Here is a 26556-nt window from a genome sequence, read left to right as displayed (position 1 = left end):
CCTTCACTCTCTTACTTAACGTCCTCTGGGGAATAAAAGGAAGCTTGGTTACACTCTACCCAACTTCCGCTAGGGGGAGTGTTTGAGCAGGGTAGCCCCTGCCCTTCACATTTTAAGCAACTCCAGCTGATTGGTGAGTTTCTTGAACAATAGCCTGAACCTCTTCACATATCAAGAATATCCAACATGTAATGCCAGGTCCTATTTTGGTCTCCACCCTCAATACAAATCCTGACAGCCTTGTCGATAACAACCTGCAGCTGCTCCTTCAGGGAAGGGGAGATGTTCCCAGTCATCCCAGCAGAAGAGCTATTGCTTCCTAGAAATCAACCTGACAACCCACCAGTTGAAATCATGGATCTGACTGGGCAATGGCGGCGCACGGAGTGGGTGTGTTCTGCCTGTGCTTTGCCCTGGTGCCGGGGGCATCTCCTGCAGCACCATCCACGCTGGAGGGGGGCTCCCAGGCTGGTAGGGGACAGTGTTGACAGACTTTCTATTGATTCTAGAAGTCCACAATGTACGTGCCCACTGCCACACGATGCTGGTACGAGGACAGAATGGCCCACTGCACTCTCCGCCCACATGAGAGGAGTTAGGAGCTCCAGTTTACCTCTTAATATTCAGTACGTCCCACTAGCTAGCATTCCCCCCACTGCAGCATTTCTTAGGGGTAAATCTAGGTTCCAGATTTGGGGAGGCCCTTTGTGTGACTAAAAATGGCAGACTCCCGCTCTGCAACATATGCTGAGGGATTTTAAGAAAATGTAACCTAAACGTACAAAGCTAGAAAACCCTGCAAGAAGCTCCTTGGTCATTTCCTGCCTTTGCTTCTTAATGGTCTTCCCCCAGAGGCTCACTATTAACTTCAAGGGAGGGAGCCCCTGTGAAGGCTCCAGCCCCCATTATGCTCACCTGGTCCTAAAAGCTTCCTGGAAGTCACTGAAGGCAGCCTCCTGGTCTCCTCCCTCTCTGCCTCTGAAATCTTAGTCCTCGTCTTACCATGGATTGTTACACAGTTAACTAAACATGTATTTTCTCTCTGTTGGTTTTGCATTACAACTTTTAGTGAATTTTCTTTTCCAGAAGTTGTGTCCCTTAAAGAAAACCTATACAACTTCCAGGGAAGAGTGGAGGTAGGGAAGGGCTTGGGCTGGATTTGGAGAAACAAAACTTGTAGCTGCAGAGCTAAATACTCCACAGGGTCGAACCTGGTCCGGCACTGAAGCTAAGGCTCTGGGTTCCGACTTAACTCTGTGTCTACAGGCTTCTGTAGAGGTGCCCAGGCAGATGGTGGCAGAAGTTTTTATGTTCTTTCTGTATGATCAGGATGGTGAATGCAAAATATGCAGCCAACACAGGGCCATTACATTTTTAAGATTTTTCCAGACATGGGAAACCACGCTGCCTTCAAACATCTCAGTGACCAGTGGCTTTCCTGCCTTCAGAAGTGCTATGGGTAAAGCACTATGGGCCAACAGGTAAGGTACTGGCGACTACTGAACACCAACAGCGATCGACCGATCGTCTGCCCCTGGTGTGTGCTCTGAAGCTCACTGTGGGCTCCCTGTACATCGGGCAGCAGACGAATCCAGTGATTCCTGGCTCCCAGGGAACCAGGACACGGCAGGGTCTGTCAGTCTTCATCTACCACTTGCTTTACTCAAGAATGCCTGGCAAAGTATGTGGAAATGGAAGCTGGAGGAGGGGGTCATGAGAGCAAATCCAACTACAATTTTTATAATTTTAGACTCTTGTTCTTGTTAGCTGCCTTCGAGTTGGCCCCTGACTCATGACAACCCTCACGCATAGGACACTGCCTGGTCGGACGCCATCCACATTATTTGGTTTTGGATTGAACCACTGTGCCCACTGGGCTTTCAATGGCTGACTTTTGGAAGTAGATCACCAGGCCTTTCTTCCTAGTTTGTCTTAGTCTGGAAGCTCCACTGAAACTTGTTCAGCATCATAGCAACACACAAGCCTCCACTGACAGACAGGTGGTGGCTACATATGAGGTGCACTGGCCGGAACTCAAACCAGGTCTCTGCGTGGAAGGTGAGAATTCGACCACTGAGCCACCACTGCCCTTAGTTTTAGAGCTATAACCAAAAAACCCAAACCCACTGCTGTTTAGTCAATTCCGATTCATAGCGACCCTACAGGACAGAGTAGAACTGCCCCACAGGATTTCCAAGCTGTAATCTTTACACAAGCGGACTGCCACATCTTTCTTCCATAGACTGGCTAGTGGGTTCAAACCACTTTTCAGTTTACAGTCAAGCAATTAACCATGCACTACCAAGCTGCCACTTTTCTCCTACAAGGGACCTGGAAATGCTACCCATGGAGATGCCCCAGCCCCCATCCCAAGATAAGGGCAAGGTGTCTGGGGGGTAGGCTGGAATCCCCCATGTGTGAGACGGCACACCCCAATGCCGCAGCTCCAGTCCACACTGACCACCCCCGCCACCGCCCCGCCTGCGGCACCTCCCAGACCAACACAGCACCCCACCCCCACCCCAGTCGAGGAAGAAGCCACAGGATACAGTCATGGGGCTCTCCTAGGCTCCCGAGCAATGGGGAACCGGGAGGGTTTGTAGGATTTGCCTGTAATCCTGTTACTAACCAAGAGCCAAGGTGTCATGTCTACGTAACCTGCAGCTGCCTATTCTGTTTTGGTGTTTTGGGGGTGGGATGGGGGCGGAGAACGCCAGCAGTTGGAGATGGTGGAATGTTTGGAAGTTAAAAGGAGCAAAAAAGGTGGCAGAAGTCTGGGCAGCTGTTAATTGCTCTGCAGGGGGCTGGAGGAAGAAGCACAAACCAGCATATCAGAGTAATACCCGATGCAGGCCAGGCAGAGGTGTGATTACGGAAAGGACATGCAGGGTGCTCTTGCAAACACTGGGGCAGTCCCATACTGACTGGGGAGAGAGTTCCTGAAAACGGCCCCTTGCCTTTCCCCTCAGCATCACTCGGCCTGTGGGGGCCCATCTACTGTGATTCCGAGATTCTGACAAGCAACATGCTGAGATCCACGGGAGCCCGCCCCTGCTCTTCATGGCGGGGTTGAAAAACCAAAACCCCAAGCCTTTCACGTTTCATATACATTTAGATGTGTTCATACCAATTAGCTGAAATCAAGCCCTCCCTCACCCCCACCTCCCAGAGGTGCCCAAACCACACACAAAGGCGCCTGCTGGGGGGGAGGCAACGCGGCCCTGGCACGTAGGACACAGTCTCAGGGGTACCAGCGCTGAGTCCTGAACCCCCTGGGATTCTGGCTAAACAGTCAGTCCTGCTGTGATGTCTCGGCAGACCTGACCTGGGGTCACACTCCAATCCCCAGCAGGGTCCACCTTTCTGGATTCTAAATCCGACCCAGACGTTGGAAACCTCGCCCACCGCGACCTGGACAGGGGAGATTTCTGTAACTCTCAGCACACCAAGGGCCCTCGTCTCTCTCCCTCTCTCTCCATTCTCCACAACCTGGAGGCACTACCTGTGCTATCATGAGCTCCACCATCTCTCTCTCTGGACTGGGGGAAAAGCCCGTTTCTTCTCAGGGAACAGTTGGTAACTCCGTGTTTGCGTAACTGGTGACGTTCACAGTTAGATTTGGTAGAAAAGAAGGCATCGCATTTTTGACAAGGGAAGGGCTTCTGACCTGAACAGGAAAAAAATATATATTTATCTGGCTTTCTAATGAAATGAAAAGTAAAAGTTGCTTTTGATTTACTTTCCTGGGATTATCGACATTTGTTCCCTCCCCCGCCCCTTCCTTATAAGAAAATAAACAAATTACATTAAAAAAAAATACTGAGAACACCGATGACTAAAGTGATCATTTTCCTTATCCTGAGTGGAACGGAATGAGTTTCTGTCCTCAAAGTACTGAAAGAAATTTAACAATGAAACTGAGACATACATGTTTATACAAATGACATACAATGGCATTACAATTAAAGATGTAAATAACGACAACAGAGAATGCAAGTACAAGTGAAGGGATTTTGGAGCCTGGCTAAAAAACACCTATACTGTATCAAAAGTAAAAGATGCTTATTAACAATTTTGAGAACTCCGCCCTCTGGGAGGAATATTTAGCTCCTGGGTATCATTCCCCTTGGGAGAAGTCAGGCAGCCGGGGGAGCTGAGCTCTGGCTCCCCAGGGGCTGGGTGGCTCTGGTCACTCCACACACCCACTAGAAGCTGTGAGCTCCGACTTCCCAGGGCTGCTGAGGCCTGACTCATCTGCCAGTGACACCTGCCCTAGGTTACTGTGGTCCTACCCAGTCTGGAGGAGGAGCGCTCCTCGCAGCATTAAAGGTTCTTTGTTCCCTTGCACTGAGCTCCTGCTGGGTAGTAACTAAGTCACCAGTGAAGATCCGGGGCTGCACTAGCTCACAAGCACTCCTCTGGGAACCAACGGGGTCCAAGTCCTGCCCTGGCCTTGCCCACCCCATTCTCTTACTGTCCTCCCAACTCTACAAATGGGGCAAACCCAGAGGAAACGATCCCTCCCCTCTCCCCTCCCCTTTCTCTGGCTTGTTTTGTTTATGCTCCTTTCTTATTTGGATTCTTTCTGTACTATAACGTGATGTTTCAGAATGCAAGACTCCCCTTCAATTTGTCTACCTGGATGGGCACGAGGGAGAGGAAAGGGTAAGGGCAGAGGGGGTTAGAGTGTGGAGAGGAAGGAAGGGGGTGGACGCTAGAGACTGGGGGCTTCAGGAGAGAAGGTGGTGGGTTACTGTTTACTGTGTCACCAGATTCTTCTCTCCCTCCCCAACCCATCACTGGATTCTAAGGTTCTCCTTTCTGATTCTGCAGGAGAAAGGTTTGGTATATTAATAACACACAGGACTTTCACACTGCAGCCCTGTGCTTCCATATGGCAACCTTGGCATCGCCCTCATCAAAGGCTGGCGGCCAAGTGCTGCAGCGTGGCTCCCTTCAAACATACATCAGCCTTACCTTAGAGTCGTGTGGACTGCCCTGCAGGCAGGAGCCAGAGAGCCCTCGCCAGGGGACAGAGCTGGCCTCTTGCCCGAGTTAGCCGAGGGGCCGCGTTATTTTCTGGGGGCAGGAGTAAGCACACTGCACAAGTCCAGTGGGCGTCATTCACAGAGTGCAATCAGCGTGCAACACAGCACCCCGAACAACCAACAGCACCGCCAAGTCCTGCCATCAAGTCTTAAAAGAAAGGGGCGTTTACTCCCCAGTCATCAGTGGGGCTTTTTTAAAAATACGGATGTCAGGAACAAGCAGCGAGCAGAGACTCAGGGAACCACAAGGGGCGTCTGGCACCAGGACTTTGAAGAAGCTACCTGACAGACGCTAAAGCACCCTGGCGCCTGAGAACCCACCCCACCCCACCCCGCCAGGTTTTCTTTCACAAAGCTCAGTAGGGGCTTTCTGCTATAATTATTTCTTTAAATTTCTGTAATTTAAAAATTTAGCGTGAATTTAAAAAAATCATCACGCTTCTGCATGAAAGCTAGCAGTCAAGGATTTTAACCTTTACTGTGCAACCTTCAAATTCCGGCTTTCCACTAAAAATTGTACCCAATATTTAATGACCATTTGGCCCCAGTTTAAGTAAGAAAAAAATGCTTTTCCTTTTAACAGTTTATCCTCAAAAGGCAACATCAGAACTTCTTCATGTAACGCAAGATAGAGAGGGACAGAGTCAGGTAGAGAGGATTCTTGATTTCAAAGAAAGTGACTGCTTCCCCGCTTCCATGGATTACACAGTTTCCCGGTAATTTTCACACTGCTAAGTGCTTTGCTTTTACAGTTGGTCTGGACAGACTGATGTTCCATAATGAAGACTGCTGTGATTAGGTGCCGCTGAGTTGGTTCGGACTCCTAGTGACCCCACGTGACAGAGCAGAACTACCCCACAGGGTTTCCTAAGCTCTAATCTATAGGGTCGCTATGAGTCAGAATCGACACAACGGCAACAGGTTTTGGTTTGGAATCTTTATGGGAGCAGATCGCCAGGTCTGTTTTCTGCGAAGCTGCTGGGTGGGTTCAAACCACCAACCTTTGTTAGCAGCCAAGTGCTTAGTTGTTTTGCCTCCAGGGCCCTATGAGGAAGATTAATAATGCTAAATTCAGAAAACAATTCAACGACAGCCACACAATGTATCAGTTATGGAGGTCCCCAAAGCAACAGCTAACACAGAGTCATTAAAAGTCCCCATGTCACCGTGCAGGCCTTGTTCTGTAGCTAGTATTGTGCTCACTGGGTTCCCAGTACGTAGGAACACATTAGCCTTTTTGTATTTTATAACATTACAGGCTTAAAAAAAACCTTGTCGATGGCTAAACTATATGTAAAGAAACAAATAATTTTATTTATTTGATGACTGCCACCAACTCCTGCCTTGGCAGGGGTGTTTTTAAAAGTACCTGCAACCACAGTACCTTTGCTCCAAAAACCTATGACCTGCCCCACTGGGGACATTAAAAGCACCAGCCAGCCAATTCTGACTCTCACAGAACAGACAAAAAATGAAGACAGAGTTTTATACTCAGCTGTACCATCTGGCAGGCACTGGGTCAGAAAGTGAATAGTAGGAATAAGCTTGGTGAACCCTGAAGACTCTATGCTCAGCAAAATATACAACAGGACAAATACTGTATGAAATACCTAGAATAGGCAAATGGATAGACAGGAAGTAGATTACAGATCACCAGGAGCTGGAGGTGAGAACAAGAGTTACTGTCTAAGGGGCACTGAGTTTCTATTTGGGGTGATGGAAAAGATCTCGAAACAGATAGTGGTGATGGTTGCCTAACACTAAACGCACTTAACGCCACTGAACTGTACATCCAGAAGTGGTTAAAATGGTAAATTTTGTTATACACATTTTTACCATAATAAAAGATGAAGAGCGTACACACACACACACAAGTCTGATGATTAGGTAATGAGCTCCCCATCAGACGATCAGAAAAACAGGAGTGACCGCATTTTTAAAGTTTTGCTCATTTTCCAAGGAGAATCAGGGTAAGAAGAGTGGGTCAACATTACAGAGGCAAACCTTACAGGTGCCTTCTAAAAATGAGATGAGGCGGCTTCCGCCCCTCAGACCTCTCTCTCTCCATCGTCCCCCCTTGCGGTCGGCTCTTTCTGTGCCTGGGAGAGGCGCATGCGTGGGCCTGCGTGACAGTGGCCAAGTACAAGTGGTACCAGAAGTGCTTTCCACACCAACATTTGGAAATCTTACTGATTTTCACTCTGATGCTTGGTGGGTGGAGAGAACCCCAAGCTGGCAAAGAGAAGGGAATAAAACTGTGAGAAACCTGAGGGAGGCTGGGGAGCCCAGGATGTGGCAACTGGCAATCTCCGCCATCACAGTCCCAAACACTTCATCTTGTGAAGAGGAGGAAGGGGAAGGAGGAAGCAAAGAGCAGAGGCTGAGAGGCACTGGCCCTGTTCTCTGGCACTCTCTTCTCCACCCGTGCCCTTACAAACCCATGAGGTGCTGAGGAGGGGGAGAAAGAACAGTGCAGGGCTCTCTCCTGAAGTGTTGACACGGTTCAGGCAAAGAGGTGAGGAACCAGGAACTGTTCCTGCTTGACAGGAAGCCATGGGTGAGGAGGCGGTGCAGGCAGGGAATGGAAGGAGGAAATTCAGCTGTGTGAGCAGAGAGCAGCTGGGGATATGAAAATGACACAGACCGCCAGCTTCCTCATTTAAACACAATTCCTGGAACCTGAGCCTCAGAGATGGCTGCCGCTGTCTACTCCAGGCCCTCAGCAAGCTGGTGAATCCTGCTTAACACCTGGTCTACCTACCGCTACCTGTTCTGGGGGTGGGTATGGGGACAGCACGTCTGTGAGACAAAGCACAGACGTCACAATGAGTCCTTGCACTGGCCGAGAGGCCAGGAGAAGGCCCCTCTCAAGATGCAGACTTCTAACTTCAGTGCAATCTGAACCTGGCCAAAACCCAGCTAGACTTTAATACTACAATTAAAAATACCTCCTCTTCCCTATATGACACCTTTGTTGACAGGGCAGATTCAAAGTCAATGTTTAATTTATGTCCTCTTAAAACGTACGCCTATGGCCCCTGGGTGGGGCACACGGTTTGTGCTCAACTACTAACCTCAAGGTTGGAGGTTCAAACCCACCCAGTGACACCTGGCTATTTGCTTCCGTAAAGATTACAGCCAAGAAAACCCTATGGAGCAGTTCTACTCTGTAACACATGGGGTTGCCACAAATTGGAATCACTCTGTGGCAACGATTTGGTTTTGAACACCTTAAGTCTTCTTTCAAAGATTCTGTAGGCAGCATCTCTCACAGAGAATTAGGTGGGAGGAAAACTCAGCTCTGAGATTCTCCAACAGCAGAACGTTCCACCAGGAAAATGGTAGGTCTGTGCAGAGCGGACTGGATTAGCTGATTTCCTGGGTTCCTTCCAGCCCTAACGCTTGATGAATGAAAATGTCTTAACACAGAACCAAACATCGCCAAGTGCTTTGTAGTAGTTGGTGACGAGCTGACACTGACTCGTGGTGACCCCATGTGTTTCAGAGTAGAACTGTGCTCCACTGGGTTTTCAGTGGCTGATTTTTTGGAAGATCACCTTTCTTCCTAGGTGCCACTGGGTGGACTCAAGCTGCCAACCTTTTGGTTAGCTGCTGAGTGCATTATCTGTTTGCACCACCCAGGGACTAAGTGCTTTATAACAAGATTTAACAAAGATGTCAGTGAGATTGTTCTTGGAACGAAAGCAGTGACATCCAAACACACAGAGCAAGTGTACACAGCCTCGTGGGTGCAAACCCTTACACGGTTTCTAGGCCTGTAATTAACAGAAATGTCAGTATTAGGTCTTTAATATTCTCCTTTAGATCTGTGTTTTACGCGCATCTCAAACCACTTCCAAGTCTGTTGCATGCAGGATGTGTCAGGACCTAGGTGAAAAGATGACAGGACTCTCTCTATACCTTGACAGAGGCTCCGCAGGCCACATGCACCCTGACCACGGGCACAGCTGCAGAGAACTTGGTTCTGCCTTTGACTTCTAGTTCCACCTCTTATTCCCCATAGGACTTGGGCAAGTGACTTAGCCTCTGCAAGCCTCAACTTCTTCCTGGCAAAATGGGGACAACATCACCCTCACAGACTAGCTCTAAAAGGCTTCTCTGCCAACCCTGAATGCTCCCCTTGTCTAGGTCAAGGCCCACAGTCCCAGGCACAAGAACATATGTGAGCTGGGCCCAAGCCGACACGTCTCTTACGTTACCATGACTTTGAAGGAGACGACGCAGTGTCTCCATACTTACGTCCACCCTACCCCACAGTATCACTGCCTTCCTCAGCAAACCTCCTTCCTCCTTGCTCTGTTTCCAACCCTGCCAAATTTTAAACTGACCATGACATTTTAGCATTCAAACGCCAGACAATCACAACGGCTGGTTTGTGTGTAGGAACTTACACGGGGCATCAGCAAAGACATGGGCACAGCTCTCGAGAGGAAACACTGGCCACTCCCTTGGCTTAGGGATGGTCAGGAGAATGTCCAAGGATAAACGCCCCCATCCAAGGGACCTGCGCGCACCATCTGCCCAGCCCAGGGCTGAGTTGAAGACGGGTGGACGGGGATCCGGGGCCGAGCTGAAGACGGGTGGATGGGGACCCAGGGCTGAGCTGAAGATGGGTGGACAGGGAGGCTGGCTTCAGCAGGGAGCGAGGAGAGTGGTGACGGAGGGCAAGAGCCAGGCTGATAATTAGATCCGGGCCATCTGCAGAAATACTAACTTCTCCACAGACGCTCTGCTGGGACACACAGATGTCACCCAAAAGGGAAGAAGACGAGACCGCTGTGTGGGGCACCTTCTCTTTGAACCCTGTCTTCCTATCATTAAAATTACTATTCTACTCTCTTAGGTTCAAGTGATTTCAACAGGAAGGAGAACGGCGGCCTGCAAACACAGCCTATGCTTCATGAATCTAGAAACTCTGACTCCAGTTAAAGGATCTCTCTGTTGACTGGCACTGCTGACTCGATCCTGCCTTCTACCACTTGATTCCTGGGTTCCAGGCCCCACCCCACTAGCAAGGAAGGCTGGCATCCACAGAGCAATCCTATGGCTGGTGCAACTTTGGGAAACCCCCAACCCTCCTACCCACGACTCAACAGGGGCTCTTCCCTTCCAGTCTCCTCTGGGCACATTCCTGCTCCCAAGGACAGCCCAGGACCTTCCTTACACTGTTCTACCTCATTCAGTGGAGAGAGTCTCCCCTGGGCTTCTCAGAGCCTCCTGAGAGCGTTTCCACCTGTGGGCTATCTCTCTGGCTGTTTAAGCCCGGTGCTTAGACTATTATTTATCCCTGGAGCAGCTGACAATTTCTGCATAAATATAATTCAATAAAGCCCCAACACCATCTGCCCCCGGTTTCCATAAGGAGCGAGAAAGTGCGGCTGCCTCAGTGAGCAGCCCAGAGCCCATTATGCTCCATCACATTAACGTAAAGTCCCCTCCTCCTCCTGGCTGCTGCCTGGGCTCAGCCCTTCTGGGGAGAGAGCACAGGGCCAATGGAAGCGAGGGATTCTGCCCAGCCTATGCTCACTTTCACTAACACACCTGAACATCTCACTGCAACAACAGTTGTCCATGGAGGGCTCAGACACAGGACAGAAGGCCATTCTGGTCAACGACCTGGTCAAAATGGTCATTCTGGTTACTAAGAGTACACAGGGACCATCAGAGCATCGCCAGGCAAGCCCTCTGCTTCTGAGACCAGGCAGAGAGAAGATGGGGACAGGCTGTGGGAAAAGGCCCCCCACCGCCGAGTCTCCCGCCCCCACTGTGTGGTGCCCTGCTGGGAAGCGGCCTCTTACCTGTGTGTGTGAGCATGTGTCTCTGCAGGGAGCTGGCCCATGGAAAGACCCGGGGGCAGTGGGGGCAGCTGATCTTCTGCAGGCAGTTGGCGTAGGAGTTCCGCCTGGCCCTCAGCCCCTTGTCCTCAGGGGGGCTGGCCTGCTCCTCGTCGCTGGGCCCATGGGGATCAGCCGAGGCTGTGGCCCCCTCCTCCTGCACGTCGTCCTCGGCACTCTGCAGGAACGGACTGAACTTGTTGGTGTCAGTGGTGGCCAGCATCTTCTCAATGCTGGCAAACTCCCCACTGGAGTCCAGGTCCACATTGCTGCCACCGCTGACCCTGGGCCGGCTCCTCGCACCTTTCTTCCGGCCCCTCTTCTTAGATGTGCCAGCTGGCCCCTGCTCGGTGGGAGAGGTGGCCTCAGGGCTGGTGGCTGTCGGGGGCGGGTCCCCGGACTCGTGTAGGCTGGTGGTGTCAGTGGGGGTGGGGGCAGCTTTGGGTATGGTGCCCCCCCCGGTCTCAGGGACTGCGGGGCCGATGCTGGCGCTGGCAGGCCCTGGCTCGGCCCCCTTGGTCTTCAGCAGCGTGGGGGCTGAGGACACGGAGGAGATGATCTGGGCAATGGAGGCCAGCGGAGGCAGTTCCTCTGTCACAGGGGGCTTTGGCAAGAGCAGGGGTGGCTTGGGGCGCAGCGGCCGCAGCAGGGCTGGGCCGCTGAGGAGGGTGGGGTTGCCCAGGAGGGGTGAGCTATTCACGAGGGCTGAAGAGTAGATGGGGACAGCAAGCTGCAGGGGGCCCTGCAGGGCCTGAGTGGGGGCCTCCCGGAGGGGTGCTGTCGAGGCGGCCAGCCCTGGGGTTGCGGGCTTGTCCAGGCTCCCACTGGGCCCAAACACCCCTGGCAGGGTGGGGCATGGGGGCGGGCAGGCCAGGGGCTGCTCACTGTCTTGGGGCTCCTGCTCAGGCTTCCCGGCCTCACCAGGAGCAGCCGTGTCCTTGTCTCCTCTCCTGGGATTCTTGGGGATGGAGAGGTCAATGGGCTCCATGGAGCAGTCGTAGGGCGCCAGGGCAGAGGGGCCAAGGAAGGAGGCAGCGCCCTCCTGCTTCACGTGGACCAGGGCCAGGCCTTTCTGGGAGAAGTCAAGGGGCTCGTTGAAGTCTGCCGCAAAGCTGCTGGTGGGCTCCAGCTTGACGGAGACGTGGGGGGCTGCGGCAGGGCCTCCGTGCAGGAAGCCGTTCTGGGCCTCCAGGAAGGCTGCGATGGGCTTCCGGTCCGCCGAGGCACCGCCGCTGCCCTCCTCCGCCGTGCCGGCGGCCTCTGTGGCCGGCCCGTCAGCAGGGCCCCCGGCGCCGTCGGCGGCCAGGACGTAGCTCTCGATCTCGTGCTCGGGCACGTGCAGGTGCTGCTTCAGGATGTGGTGGACGCAGTTGCGCTTGGCCGTGAAGGCCGAGCTGCACTCCTTGCACTCGAACGGCTTGCGGGCCTTCTGGCAGCCGCCCAGGCTGCGGCCACAGTGGGCCCGCATGTGGATACGCAGCGCCCGGTAGTGCTTCAGGTCCTCGCCGCAGAGCCGGCACACCGTGTCCGGGGTGCAGAAGGCATCCACCATCTCGGCGGCGCTGCTGGTCACGTACTCGATGTTCTTCTCGATGTCCTTGCGGGTGGCCTTGAGGTGCTTCTTGCGCAGGTGCCGCTCACAGTTGGCCTTCACGGTGAAGGGGTAGTGGCAGATCTTGCAGATGTAGGGCCGCTCCCCGCTGTGCGTGCGCAGGTGGCGGATGAGGGCGGCCTTGTCGGCGGCGATATAGTCGCAGATGTTGCACTGGTATGGGGAGATGCCTAGGTGGGAGCGCACGTGGGCGCGCAGCACCCCTGAGAAGGCGAACACCTGGTTGCAGAAGCGGCAGGGGTACAGGACCTTGCGCATGGCAGGCGTCTTCTTGCCGGCAGGCCCTGCCATGAGGGCCTTGAGGTCACCTTCTGTGATCTCCTGCTTGATCTTGGCCTCCATGCTCAGGGGCAGCAGCGCCTCGATGATGCTGTCCTGCTCCAGCTGCGTCTTCATCTCAGGCTGGCCTAGCAGCTCTGCCCGAGGCTGCAGGAAGAGCTGCGTGGAGGCGTTGGACTGGGCCCCGGACTTGGACTGCAGGTGGGCATTGGAGGTGGCCTCCACCGAGCCCTTGAGCAGCTTGAGTGGCGGAGGGGGTAGGCTGGGACTGATGCAGCCCGGGGAGGCCTGCTGGGCACTGACGAGGGGCGGGGGCGTGGAGGTGGCCACCACCGTGCGTGGCGTGACCAGGGGCTTTGGCTTCAGTGGGGGCATGTGCTTGAAGATGGCCTGCATGGGGGTGGCTGGGGCCTTGGAAAGTGATGGAAGACTGATCTGGGGGGGTGCTGAAGAGGCCATCTTCAGGATCTGCTGGATGTCGGCCAGCTCGATGGCTGACTCACTGGAGATGGGCTTGACCACAATACTGCTGTCGGGCTGGATGATGAAACCCCTCTGGAAGGGCTGCAGGGACAGATGCTTCATGCTCTCCTTGGTGGCTGGGAGGACAGCGAGTGGGCCACCCAGGGAGGTGGCCTCAAACGGGGACAGACTCAGCAGACTGGTGCAGGCGGGCTCCTGAGGTAGCTGGCACCTGAGTGTCTCGAGCTGGATGGCTTGGTTGTCGTTCAGCGGCGGCTCCTCGGCGTGGCTGGGCTTCGCATCTTTGGTGTGCTGCAGGCCCAGCAAGGCCAGGAAGACCTTCTGGTCGAGTACATCCCCAGCCAGGGGGTCAGCCTGTGGCTTCTCCTGCCCCGGGTCTCCGGCGCCATGGATCTGCCGGTGCAGGGCAAGTGAGGAGGACATGGGGAATGCCTTGTCGCAGGTCTCGCAGACGAAGCGGTGTTGTTCGCTGATACACCGCCGCAGGTTTGCTTCACACCAGGCCTGCACCAGACCCCGGGGTAAAGGAGAATGTTAAAAATCATGAAACCGAGGTGCAGAAAGTATCTCACCACTTTCCCAGCATCCAACCTCTCTCATAACCCCTGCTTGCTGACCTCTGGATGGAGTACGTAAGGCTACATTTAAAAAATCACATTTGGTTACGCTGAGTTAAAACAAAAACCAAACCTGTTGCTGTCAATTCCAACTCAGCGACCCTATAGGACAGAGTAGAACTGCTCCATAGAGTTTTCAAGGAGCGGCCAGTGCATTCGAACTGCTGACCTTTTGGTTAGCAGCCATAGCTTACCGTAGCTCTTAACCACCACGCCACCAGGGCTCCGTAAGTCAGCCACAAAGGACATTTTATGATGCCACTAAATGAAATCTAGCACAGGGAAGTATACAGAAACCAAAGCTGATGAGTGGGCACCAGGGCAGGCAGGATGAGGACGGGAGTTACTGCTTAGGCGACACGAGTTTCTGTTAAGGGTGAGGGAAAAACGTGGAAGCAGGCAGTGGCGATGGATGTGCAACACAGAGAAAGTAATCAATGTCACCAAACTGTACGCGTAAAAAAGGCTGGATTGGCAAATGTTTTGTTCTAGGTATTTTTACCACAACTAAAAAAAAAAATCACATTTGTTTGACGAATAATATCGATTCCCAGGGACTCTCTCCAAGGAAGCACCGCACCACAGCTAGGTAACAACTGCATGGAGGTGGAATCAACTTTCTTTTCAAAAATGAGTACCTTGCAAAACTAACTGATGGTGACAGAGATCAGATGGACAGAGACCTCTGTGGTCGTGGAGAGAGAAGTGCCCAGGAAGGGGCACCTGGGAGCCTTCCAGGTGCTGGGAATTTACTATCGATACCTTTTGCTTCAAAGCAGCTTTAGCAGTTGCCTTATAAACAGAGAACAAACACAGCTCTCTTCTTGTTCAGGTCAATGATGACCTGAATCATTTTTAATAGAAACTACAGTGCTGGAAATATCTAGCTGTAATACAAATATTAAGGTCCCTGGGTGATGCAAATGGTTACACTCAGCTACTAGCTGAAAGACTGGCAGTTCAAAAGCACACAGAAGCACCAAGGAAGGAAGGCCTGGCCAACTGCTTCTGTGAAGATTACAGTCGAGAAAATTCTATGGAGCAGCTCTCTCTACTCTGTAACACATGAGGCTGTGGTGAGTTGGAAATGACTTGACAGTAATGGTCTTTTTTGTTTTTGTTGGTTTTTTTGAATGCAGGTATTAAGGAAAGGATTTAAAAATGACAAATTCAAGCTAAGATAGGGCTGGGGTAATCGTGGTGAACAATTTACAAATTTAAATCCAAATTCCCCAAACATGTGCAAAAAGCTTTGGTGATCCAGACTCACACTCACACTGACGTGAGATTCAACACAAAATAAAAAACCACCCTCCCCTCTGAACCCAATGACCAAATGAAGGCTGGAAGGGCAAAGTGGAATTGAAAGAGAAAACACAAAACAGAGCGGACCTTTTAAGGAAAAGAAGCCCTTGGGGAGAGAAAGTTCAGCGCAAGGGTGTGGATGGGGGGACTTGTCGAGGGCTCAGAATACCTGAGAAATGCGGGGAAACTTCCGACAGGAGAAGTCAGTGAACCCCAAGTCATGGAAGCCCGCGGAAATTAAAGGGTTGTTCTGTATGAACGGCCTCCCCATTGCGTCTCTTGGCAGCTGCTTGTGGACAAATGCGTTGTGGCGTAGCAATCCTCGATGTGTTCGAAAGGTGACACAGCAAATGTCACATCTAGGAGAGGAAAGAGACAAGACAGAAGGCGGTACCTAAGCCAGAGCTTCATTAGACTTTGTCACTTTATTTTCAACTGAGAAAAATAAGGATGGTAGAACACCCAGAAGCCAGTTTGCTCATGGTCAGTACCAAAAAACTCACCTCTTTCCTTTTAAAATAAAAAATGATATCTTACCAACTTCTGGATACAAAATCTTTGCCGAAAGCGTAATATGTAAATATGGCCTGAATGTCCAAAGTGTGCGTTTGCACGTGAAGGGACGAGAACTGGAAGCCCCTGCTGCAGACCGTCCTGTTCTTGCCCAAGCCACACAACACACGGTGATTGTTTGTCTTCCCCCACCCTCAGCCCAATGGAGCCTAATTAGTTTAAACGGTTAAAAGTCAAAAAGGCATACAAGTACCAACATCTACAGCAATCAGGTCAGCGTCTCCAGTATCAGAAGAGGGTAAAATGATAATTAAATTCTCCAACTGAATTAGTAGCAAGTGATAGTGCCTAAGTATGGAATCCTGACATTACCACCATCCTTATCTGGAAAGTCATAGGAACTTCCATTTATCAAACATGGACGAGCCGTAAGGCCCTCTGCAGCCTACACGCCAGTCCTGGCAGGCAGGCAGACAGCAGCATGACTCCCATGCTACAGATGAAAACGCTGAGGCTCAAACTGTTAAATGAGATGACCGAGGTCACATAGCCAGTGAGATGCAAAGACAACTGAGACCAGGACTGATGGACTTCTAGTCATACTCCTGCCCACACCTACCATAAGGCTGTCTCTCCTCCTTGAGAGACTCTTGCAAATGGCAGTCCATTTAAAGATCACTATGCTTCACTTTATATGCTACCTTCTACACCTGAAATGTTGTTATCAGACCCATAACACACATCGTTTATAATGCTGTCACCACTTGCGATACCAGGGTCTTTCTGTATGACTTTACTGAGAACCACATTAAACCAGCTGCTGTTGAGTTAATTCCAACTCAGGATGACCCCACGTGTGACAGAGTAGAACTGGACTCCATAGGGTTTTTGATGGCTGATTTTGGGAAGTAGATCGCCAGGCTTTCTTCTGAGGAGCCTCTGGGTGGACTCAATCTGCCAACCTTCCTGTTAGCAGCCAAGTATATTAACCACTGACACTCCCCAGGGGCTCTGAGAACTCTGTTAAAAAGCGACATAATTATGATAGCTCTAGACCTGCACTGAGCATAGCAGCCATGAGCCACATGTGGCTATTAAATTTAAATGAATTAAAATTCCTGTCACACTAGCCTGGTTTCAAGGGCTCGAAAGCGTGCCAGGCAGCGTAGATACAGAATATTCTTGTCATCACGGAAAGTTCTATTGGCTTTACCTGGACTCATGAACCAGCTACTGAGAGCTTGCTGTGTGCTCAGTATCATCCCTAGTATTTACCTGTATAGACGCATCTGACCCCATGAAACCCTCCACCATAGGTAACTAGCACTATTGTTTCACAGATACAGAACCTGAAGCACGGAGGTCCAAAGTCACCTGCCTAAGTTTGTGCTGCATAAACCTTAATGGAAACTTTTTTGCTTTGGAATTCTCTGGAAATCAAGAGATAAAGACATCACCCGTGAAGTCACTGAGCTTGTTTTCATTATGCGCTGAAAGCAATAGGTGCCAGGAACGCTCACCACGACTTTCCTGGTCTCTTCAGGGCAGGACATAGCACAGTGCTGTCCTGCTGTGTATCAACCCATCTATCTCCACTGTTAGCATCTCCTTGTCAAAATTCCTGTCATCATCCAATTAAATTTAGAATACCAGTGCCCACAATCCATTCTAACTCCTTTTAGGGAACTCTGCTTAGCTCACCAACTAGGATAAAAACTTTGGGTAAGGGGTGGATCAGATAACCCAGAGCACCTCAAGGAGGGTGGAGGTGGTTCAGTGGTAGAATTCTCGCCTTCCATGTGGGAGGCCTGGGTTTGATTCCCAGCTAATGCACCTCATGTGTAGCCACCACCCACCTGTCAATGGGGGCTTGTGTGTTGCTACGATGCTGAACAGGTTTCAGTGGAGTTTCTAGACTAAGACAGATGAGGAGGAAAAGCCTGGTGATCAACTTCTGAAAATCAGCCTATAGATCACAACGGTCTGATCTGTGACCCATCACGGGATGGCACAGGGCCTGGTAGTGTTTTGTTCCACTGTGCACTGGTTGCCATGAGCTGGGGCAGACTGGGCGGCAGCTAACAGTAACAACAACAAAACACCGTAAGGGCTGAAGTTCTTACAGCCCTGTCCACACACCTCCTCCCTCTCCCCGGCCCTGGTCCCTGGCAATCCTCACGTCATCAGAGTGACCATCCCTCCCCTGTCCTGTCAGAACTGTGAACTAAGGTGAGGATCAGAGAGCTGGGGAAAGGAAAGCTGGGCTGTGCCTTGCCTGAAAAGTGAGAAAAAGGGAAAACGAGTGTGAAGAGAGTAGAAACCTGTCACTCAGAAGGTCTTATGGGCATTTTTCAACAGAAGTCAACAATACCCCATTCTTCCTGAAATAACAATTAGCATTTACTATACACTCTGTAAGGAGCCCTGGTAGCACAGTGGTTAAAACAACTGACTGCTCAACTGAAAGGTTGGTGGTGCCAGGCCACCACTGGCTCCACGGGAGAAAGATGTGGCAGTCTGCTTCTGTGAAGATGTACAGCCTTGAAGAGCCTCTGGGGTCGCTATGAGTCAGAATCAACTTTGGTTGGTTTTGGTATATACTCTGTGTGAAATATCTGCAGAGTACTTTACATTAATTTTCACTAGTTTGGGTAGTATCCTGGATGCTGGGACATTGCAACAGACACCTAAGCTCACGTCACTCTAACAACCCAGGGAGATAGTGGCTTTAGCAAGAAACAATGTGACTGGACTCAAATTCTTATTAAAAAAAAAAAGACAAACTGGAGCAGTAGAGAAGAGAGGCTCCCTGAGACTATCGCCCTGATACTCTTTAAACCTAGACCTGTGCCTATCTCCTGAGATCACCTTTTGGCAAAACAGCAGAGTGGCACACACACAAAATAAAGGATATTACCCGTAAGATTGGTGCCCTACTTAAAAACCATCAGTATGAGAGCAAAAGGTTGACAATTTCTCAAAAGCAAAGATGAGAAAATAAGGAGGCAGGGAAACCAGAGTACTAGAGACGGACGAAACTGAATACAATTAAAGAGAATGCTGACACGCTGTGATAAATGTAACTAACGTCACTGAACAATTTATGTGGAAACTGTCAAAAGGGAACCCAACTTGCTGTGTAAACTTTCACCAAAAACTCAGTTGAATATTATTTTTAAAAAAGTCAGTAGACGCATGGATTCTCTGAAGTGTTCTGTTGTTACTCTTGAGCCGACTTCGATCATGGCGACCCCGTGCACAACAGAAGGAATGCTACTGGGTCCTGCACCCCCACCACGATTGGTTGTGGATTAGAAATGTTCTAAAGTATTACAGACCTGGGCTTTCAATGTATTAAGGGACAAAGACAGGGTGAGGACATTCTGAGTAATCATTTCACCATCCCACAATACCACTCCACATATCTGACTATAAACTGAGGTAGACAAAGCTGGACCTCATAATAGAACATCAAGGGAGTAAGTGGAAAGACGTCATTGATTTGTCTCTTGTTCACCCAAGCAAACCCAAGTGTCTACAATGTACCAGATAAAGTTCCATTGACACATACACACAAAGAAGCAATGTGACCGGTCGAGTACATGTCCCTGGAACACCTCTCCTGTGCAGACAGCCAGGCGTACGCTTTGCAGACAGGCTGGGAACTGGTCAGTTAATCAAAGTCAGTTAAAGGTAGGGCTCACAATAATTCAGAAACACCTGAAATATGTGATTTAGCTTAGAATACATACATGCGGCATAGAGGATTTTCCTTTGAGTCGGGTTCCTCTGACTGAACTTTTGTGTGGTCTTTTCTGCATAAATCACACTCAGAACGCATCATCTCTGATTTCTAGTTACAGTAGAGCAAGAACTTGGATTTCTGCAGACCAAGCTAAGGCTGAGTCCTAGATTTTTATGATTATTTCTTGCAACTCTTCACAGTATTCTTGCCCACCCTAAATACTGTCCAATTTGGGCTGTAAACAAGTCTTTCCAACTTAGTTTCCACAGACACTACTCATTTTTAAGACAACATTTCATTGGCTTATATAAAATTTAATAATTATTGCAAATGATGGTTAGTATTGCTGACATACGCAGGCTTGGGAAGAAAATATACTGACTCTCGGTAAGCACGCCAGTTACCAGCAGAAGGGAGGAGGAGGGCCTGCGAAACAGTCTCCAACTTTTTGAAGTGGGCAACCCCTTATCAGTAAAAAAAAAAAAAAACTTGAACATTTATTCCACACAGACTTGTTGTTTATTAACAGAGAAATGTGTGCATATGTATATATGTGTATAGCTATGCATGTGTGTATACGTATATAGTTATGCATGCATATAATTTTGTGTAAAGGTGTGTTGAACGTATACATGTATGTGTATGCACACATATTTATATGTGTAGGTATTTACAATCCCTCAGTGGTACAGTTTGCACTTATCTGCTGATCTAAAGGTTGGCAGTTCGAACCCACCCAGAAGCACCATGGAAGAAGTCCTGGCGATCTGTTGCCATAAAGAACACAGCCAAGGAAAGCCTATGGAGCAGTTCTACTGTTACACATGGGGTTGCCATGAGTCAGAACTGACAATGGCAATGGGTGTTTATTTTTAAATGTGTTTATGTATGTGGACACAATTTAAGCATACTATAAAATATAAAACCAGAAAATTTTAAAAGGATGATACAAAAGCTCTCTTATTTTTTTTCCCTGCGTCCCAGAGACCTTCATGAATGCCTCCTCCACACCTGAGACCATGGTACCAGTGCCCAGCCTATCATCTAGGTGTACTCAGTGTGAGGGCACCAACATGAAAGTGTTATACAGGGAATGGAGAGTGCCTCAACGTACTCTACTCAGTTCTACTCTGTCCTATAGGGTCACTATGAATCGGAATCGACTCGATGGAACGGGTTTGGGTTTTTGGTTTTGGTACCTTTACTGTAACAGAGGAGTCCTGGTGGCACAGTGGTTAAAGAGCTTGGCTCCTATCCAAAAGTAAGCAGTTCAAGCCCACCAGCTACTCCGTGGGAGAAAGATGGGCAGCCTGCTTCCATAAAGATTTACAGCTTTGGGAACCCTATAGAGCAGCTCTACTCTGTCCTACAGGGTCGCTATGAGTTGGCATTGACTCGACAGCAGTGGGTCTGGCTTGGTTCTATTGCAACAATGCATTTTTAATAGCACTGAGTTTCTATCACTAATGGCTTCGTGTCTACCTCCCCTTCCATCCTCTAAAAAAAAAAAAATTTTTTTTTTTCCATCCTTTTATTCACCTTCAAACCCCTCTGCTTCTGGCATCTAGAGCACAGCTTCCCACAGACCACCTGACTCATGCAACCACATGTGTGTCACAGTAGAACTGTGCTCTACAGGGTTTTCAATGGCTGATTTTTCAGAAGCAGATCACCAGACCTTTCTTCCAAGGTGCCTCTTAGTTGACTCGAACCTCTAACCTTTCAGTTAGCAGCTGAGTGTGTCAACTGTTTGTACCACCCAGGGACAGCATGTCCTGCAGGACAGAACTATTGGGACCTGACCACCAGCTCTGAATCCCTGGGGGAAGGCAGCTCTGGAGCAGTGGGAGGGCTGTAGTGGACGCTGGGAGCAGAGACACGGGGAATGGGGGGATGTTCAGATTCAGGCTCTCATCAGTGTTTCCATGGCCTGCTCTGTAAAAGGACCACACCCCTACTTCATTGGTTACTGTCTTAGTCATCTAGTGCTGCTAGAACAGGAATACCGCAAGTGGATGGCTTTAACAAAGAGAAACGTATTTCTTCACAGTAAAGTAGGCTAAAGGGCCAAAGTCCAGGGGAAGGCTTTCTCTCTCGGTTGGCTCTAGAAAAAGTCCTTTTCGTCAATCTTCCCCTGGACTAAAAGCTTCTCTGCGCAGGAACCCCAGGTCCAAAGGATGCGCTCTGCTCCCAGTTCTTTCTTGGTGGTATGAGGTCCCCAACTCTCTGCTTGCTTCCCTTTCTTTTTATTTCTTGTAAGATAAAAGGTGGTGCAGACCACACCCCAGGGAAATTCCCTTTACACTGGGTCAGGGGTGTGACTTTAGTAAGGGTTTTACAATCCCACCCTAATCCCCTTTAACGTAAAATTACAATCACAAAATGGAGGACAACCACACAATACTGGGAATCCTGGCTCAGCCAAACTGATACACACATTTTGGGAGGGGATATAATTCAATACATGACAGTTACTGTTTCTCCAATACATTAGAGATAAGGATCCTCTAGTGAAGCATGGATCCCTCCTGGCACGGTGGTTAAGAGCTCGGCTGCTACCAAAGGTCAGCAGTTCAAATTTACCAGCCACTCCCTGGAAACCCTATGGGGCAGTTCTGCTCTGCCCTATAGGGTTGCTATGAGTCGGAATTGACTTGACAGCAACAGGTCTGGGCTTTGTGGCCCTGAAAGAAAGGCAGATTCCCGGGTCCCACTCCAGATATTCTAAAATCAGAGTAAGCAGAGGATGGGAACCTGTACATAAACAAGCACACCAGGTGACTCTCACAATTAGGCAATTTGGAAAACACTCCAGTGAGGATTAATTGAGACTCTAGAATCTAGAAACACCTTAAGCTACAAGCCTGTGAGATTTCCCCCACATCTTGGTATCCTCTGCCCCGTCCTACTCTAAGCCTGTATTCTCAGGACAGATCTTTGAAGATCTTAGGAGTCACTGCGAATAACAGACAGCAAGATGCTTTGAAAACCACAAGGTGCTATTCCAACTGTAACCATTTTATCTTGTTAGTTAAAAAAAAAGAAAACATATATCAGGAAGAACTCATTTCTTGGCCATTTTATCAAGTACATGAAAATGCAGGAAAAACTGAATTTTAATTTCAAAAGAATGTGTTCCCTCTTTCCACTGAACTTCAACCTGTAACTCCAGAACAAAAACAATCTTAACTACTTCTCTGTTGACTCTTGAGGCTTAAAGAGAGAAATGGGGGTCCTTCCTGGGCACCCCCTTTCCTATACACCTACTTTGCACTTCCCCATCAGCCGCCTGCCCCTCTAAGAACCACAGCTTATGAAGAGAAGTGCAAAAAATCTCCACCTGCACCCAAGCTCCAGAACCTTCTAATCACCTCTAAGAAAATTCTAGATCCACCCTTCTCAACTGCTGTTGTTATGTCGAGTTGGTTCCAACTCACAGCAACCCTAAGTACAACAGGACAAAACACGGCCCAGTCCCATGCCATCCTCACAATCACTGCTGCGTTTGAGCCCACTGTTGCAGACACCGTGTCAAACCGCTCATTGAGGGTCTTTCTCTTTTTCACTGACGCTCTGACTTTACCAAGCATGATGTCCTTCTCCAGAGACTGGTCCCTCCTGATAACATGTCTAAAGTGTGTGAGATGAAGTTTTGCCATTCTGGTTTCTAAGGAGCATTCTGGCCATACTTCTTCCATGACAGATTTGTTCCTTTTTCTGGCAGTCCACATTATGTTCGATATTCTTTGCCAACGCCATAATTCAAAGGCATCAACTCTTCTTTGGTCTTCCTTATTCATTGTCCAGCTTTTGCATGCATATGAGGCAACTGAAAATATCATGGCTTGGATTAGGTGCACCTTAGTCCCAAAAGTGACACCTTCACTTTTTAACACTTTAAAGAGGTCTTTTTTTCCACTAGGGTGTTCCTATCTCAATTCTGGACAGATAGAAAATGTCACCCCACAGCAGTCCCTGGGTGGTACAAATGGTTAGCATGCTCAGGTGCTAACCCAGAGGTTGGCAGTTTGAGTCTACCCAGAGGTGCCCCAGAAGAAAGACCTGGTGATCTACTTCTGGAAAGTCCGAGCCATTGAAAGGCCTATGGAGCACACTGACACACATGCGGCTGCCATGAGTTAGCGCTCCCTTGGCGCCAGGTGGTGGTGGTGGTAGCTGTCCCACAAACAAGCTGCTCAAAAGTGGTACAGGAGGAAAATCTACTCTGAAGCCAGAAGCATACTGCAAGGCTCGTGAAGGGGGAGGAGAGAAATGCCAGCCAACACTGTCCCCCTCCCTCTCACACTCAGCACCTGATAGACTTAAATAGGACCAGTGTGCAAAGCCACCACCCACAAACATGCCGATAGGCCTTTATCAGCCCCAGGCACTCCAGTTCAACAAGCCTGCAGCCTTGTTTCACAGCAGCTCTTCAAGGACAATGGGGTCATTGTGACTGTGGGGACAAGCCTGCAGAGGCAGCGGCAGGCTCCGCTCTCAGGCTTCTCACAGGCCTCCCGCTGGCATGTCAGTCTTCATTAAGGTGCAAACAGTTAAGTTGCACAGACATAGGACTCCACTCATGCCACCGTGTGGGACATCTCCACGGGACCAGAAACAGCGAAGGGCACCATTGCAAAATAATGAGATGCGGTAAAACTGTACTTAAGAGTTGCCAGAGAGGCAGGGTTGTAAGACTATGTCACTTTGCAAGTGATCCTAACAATGTGCTAAAGGGAAATTCTACAGACCTGAGCGGCCGCCCTTCTTGACTTCCTGGCAACAGGGAGGGTCATCTGTTGGAATCTGAGGGCAACTTTTCCAAATGAAAGTGGATTTGGGGGAAAGTGTATCTGTTCGTAGCGTTTTAGGAAGCTAACAGAGCCCCATTCTCTACTGGAATAGCTTACTCTCAGGAAAGAGCTCCGCGGGACAGTTTCAGGAAAGGTGAGATTACATCTGAGCCACAGGGATGATGAGGACGGACATCCAGCACAACCCCAACTTACGGGGCAAAAGGGCTGCTCAACTACTAAGCCAGTCACTGCTGAGTTGACTCCAGCTCATGGAGCCCCCACGTGTGTCAGAGCAGAACTGTGCTCGTAGGGTTTCCAACGGCTGATTTTTCAGGAATGGATTGCTAGACCTTTCTTCTGAGGTGCCTCTAGTAGACTCCAACCCCCAGCCTTTCCATCAGCAGCCGAGCATGTTAACCGCTTGCACCACCCAGGGACTCCACTCAGCTATGTGAACTCCAAACTATTTCCTCAGTGTTTCTGTACTCACAAGCAGTCTTCAAGAGCCTGTTTCACCTTAAGTATCTGCAGTCTAGCAAATGTCTGTATAAGAGAATATGAAATTTAAATTTAGAATGCCAGGAATAGATTTTTATCACATCCCAGCTCCCACACTCTGGGGTCCTGCCTCCCACAGGCTGTCCCATGGTGAAGGAGCCTGTGAGTGGGTACAAGAGCTCTAGCCCATGTCGCTAGGGATGGGTGGGTCTGGGTACGGAGCCGGGGTCTGGGTAATGGCAGAGAAGGGAAAGCCACTGCCGCACTTCATCTCCTCTTAGCACCACTTGTGATGCCATTGAAGGGGTGCTGGATGGTGTGAAGCACAGATAGGAGGGTGGGGTGGGGGTCCCAGGCAGTGCAAGCAGGTCGGGGGGCCTCACAGCAGCATGCAGGGTAGGTCAGCTGAGTTTCAAGGTGGCCACCAGTTGGAAAAGAACAGATGGCAGTATGAGGGCCACGGCAACTGGGGGCTAGGGGAGCATCCACACGTGCTTACAGAGTGGACAGTGTGCAGGCAGGCGCTGTCACAGTAAGCATGAGTTCTGCACTCTATACTCTGTCCCTTTTCCTCCAACAAATAAAACTGAAATCAACCAAACAGAATCCCACAGCACATCAGCTGGGACTTTTTCAGGGCCAAAAAGAACGAGATGCTAATATGGTCTATTAGCCAGCTCTAACCACACCCTGATCCCAAGTCCCCTGGGGACCCATGGCCTAGATGGAACCAGCTCCCACAGGTCAGGAAAGACTCCCGTTAAATAGGCATCTGTTAGTCTGTCATACTGTGGTGGCCTGTGTGTTGCTGTGATGCTGAGAGTTATACCACTGGTATTTCAAACACCAGCAGGGTCACCCATGGTGGACAGGTTTCAGCAGAGCTTCCAGACTAAGACTAGGAAGAAAGGCCTGGTGATCTCCTTCCAAAAATCAGCCAGTGAAAACCCCGTGGATCACAAGAGAATACTGTCTGATACAGTACTGGAAGACGAGTCCCCTAGGTTGGAAGGCACTCAAAATACACAGTGGCCACAACAATGGACTTCAACATACCAATGATCATGATGATGGAACAGGACCAGGTAATGTTTTGTTTGGCTGTGCATGGGGTCTACGTGAATCCGAGCTGATTTGACGGCAACTAACAATTGTACTTCACAATTCTCAAAGGACTCGAATGCAACAGAATAATGTTCTACTCAAATCTACTAATAGTCTTTACAACAAAAGAAAAGTTAAAAAAAAAAAAGTTATTGAATTGAAAACTGACATGTCACACAGCACACCTCATTAGGCAGGGCACCAGGTATCCGTTCTTTTGACAACAAATGCGCTTGGCCATGTGAGACAACACTACATCTCTTGCTTTTGTTAAATTTTAAAAAAAGAAAGCAGAATAACTCTGGGCTGGGGTAAAAACGTAGTGTGATGAACGTGTTAGTACAGCCACCCTGTGTGGGGAAAGAGTGACGATGCCGGCCCTAAGTAGATCCAGGGGGTCCCTGGGTGTCGCAAACGGTTAAGCACTCGGATACTAACCTTTTGGAATCTACCCAGAGGTGCGAGGGAAGAAAGGCCTGGCAATCTACTTCTGAAAGGTCACAGCCACTGAAAACCCTACACAACACAGCTCTGCTCTGACATACATGGTGTTGCCATGAGTTGGAGTCCACTTGACAGCAACTAGTTTGTTTTTCTACTTTTGATGGCTCACAGTAGGGCGCCAATAAAAAAAAAATCCAGTGCCGTCAAGCTGATTTCAACTCATGGTGACTCTAAAGGACAGAGCAGAACTGCCCCAT

At 49.7% G+C, this 26556-nt stretch overlaps 1 protein-coding gene across 9 annotated transcripts in view; it reads right to left on the bottom strand.

Moving 5' to 3' along the window:
* The window catches only part of RREB1 (ras responsive element binding protein 1), a 190340-nt gene that overhangs the window by 7917 nt on the left and 155867 nt on the right, over positions 1-26556 (bottom strand). For 8 of the 9 annotated variants that reach the window (XR_007517197.1, XM_049883027.1, XM_049883000.1 and 5 more), the window contains 3 exons: positions 15369-15558; positions 10868-13781; positions 3503-3667 (listed from right to left, as the gene is read on the bottom strand). Coding sequence is in view for 8 of the 9 variants with exons in the window: in XM_049883027.1 (XP_049738984.1) it covers positions 3503-3667; positions 10868-13781; positions 15369-15558 (3269 nt within the window). In the remaining variant the exon portion in view is untranslated. The remainder of the gene's footprint in view (positions 1-3502; positions 3668-10867; positions 13782-15368; positions 15559-26556) is intronic. The other variant, XM_049883055.1, reaches the window with a different exon arrangement.

This window comes from Elephas maximus, chromosome 1, assembly GCF_024166365.1.
Source record: "Elephas maximus indicus isolate mEleMax1 chromosome 1, mEleMax1 primary haplotype, whole genome shotgun sequence".
In the NCBI taxonomy this organism is placed as follows: domain Eukaryota; kingdom Metazoa; phylum Chordata; class Mammalia; order Proboscidea; family Elephantidae; genus Elephas; species Elephas maximus.
This window is presented reverse-complemented; position numbering and strand designations above follow the sequence as displayed.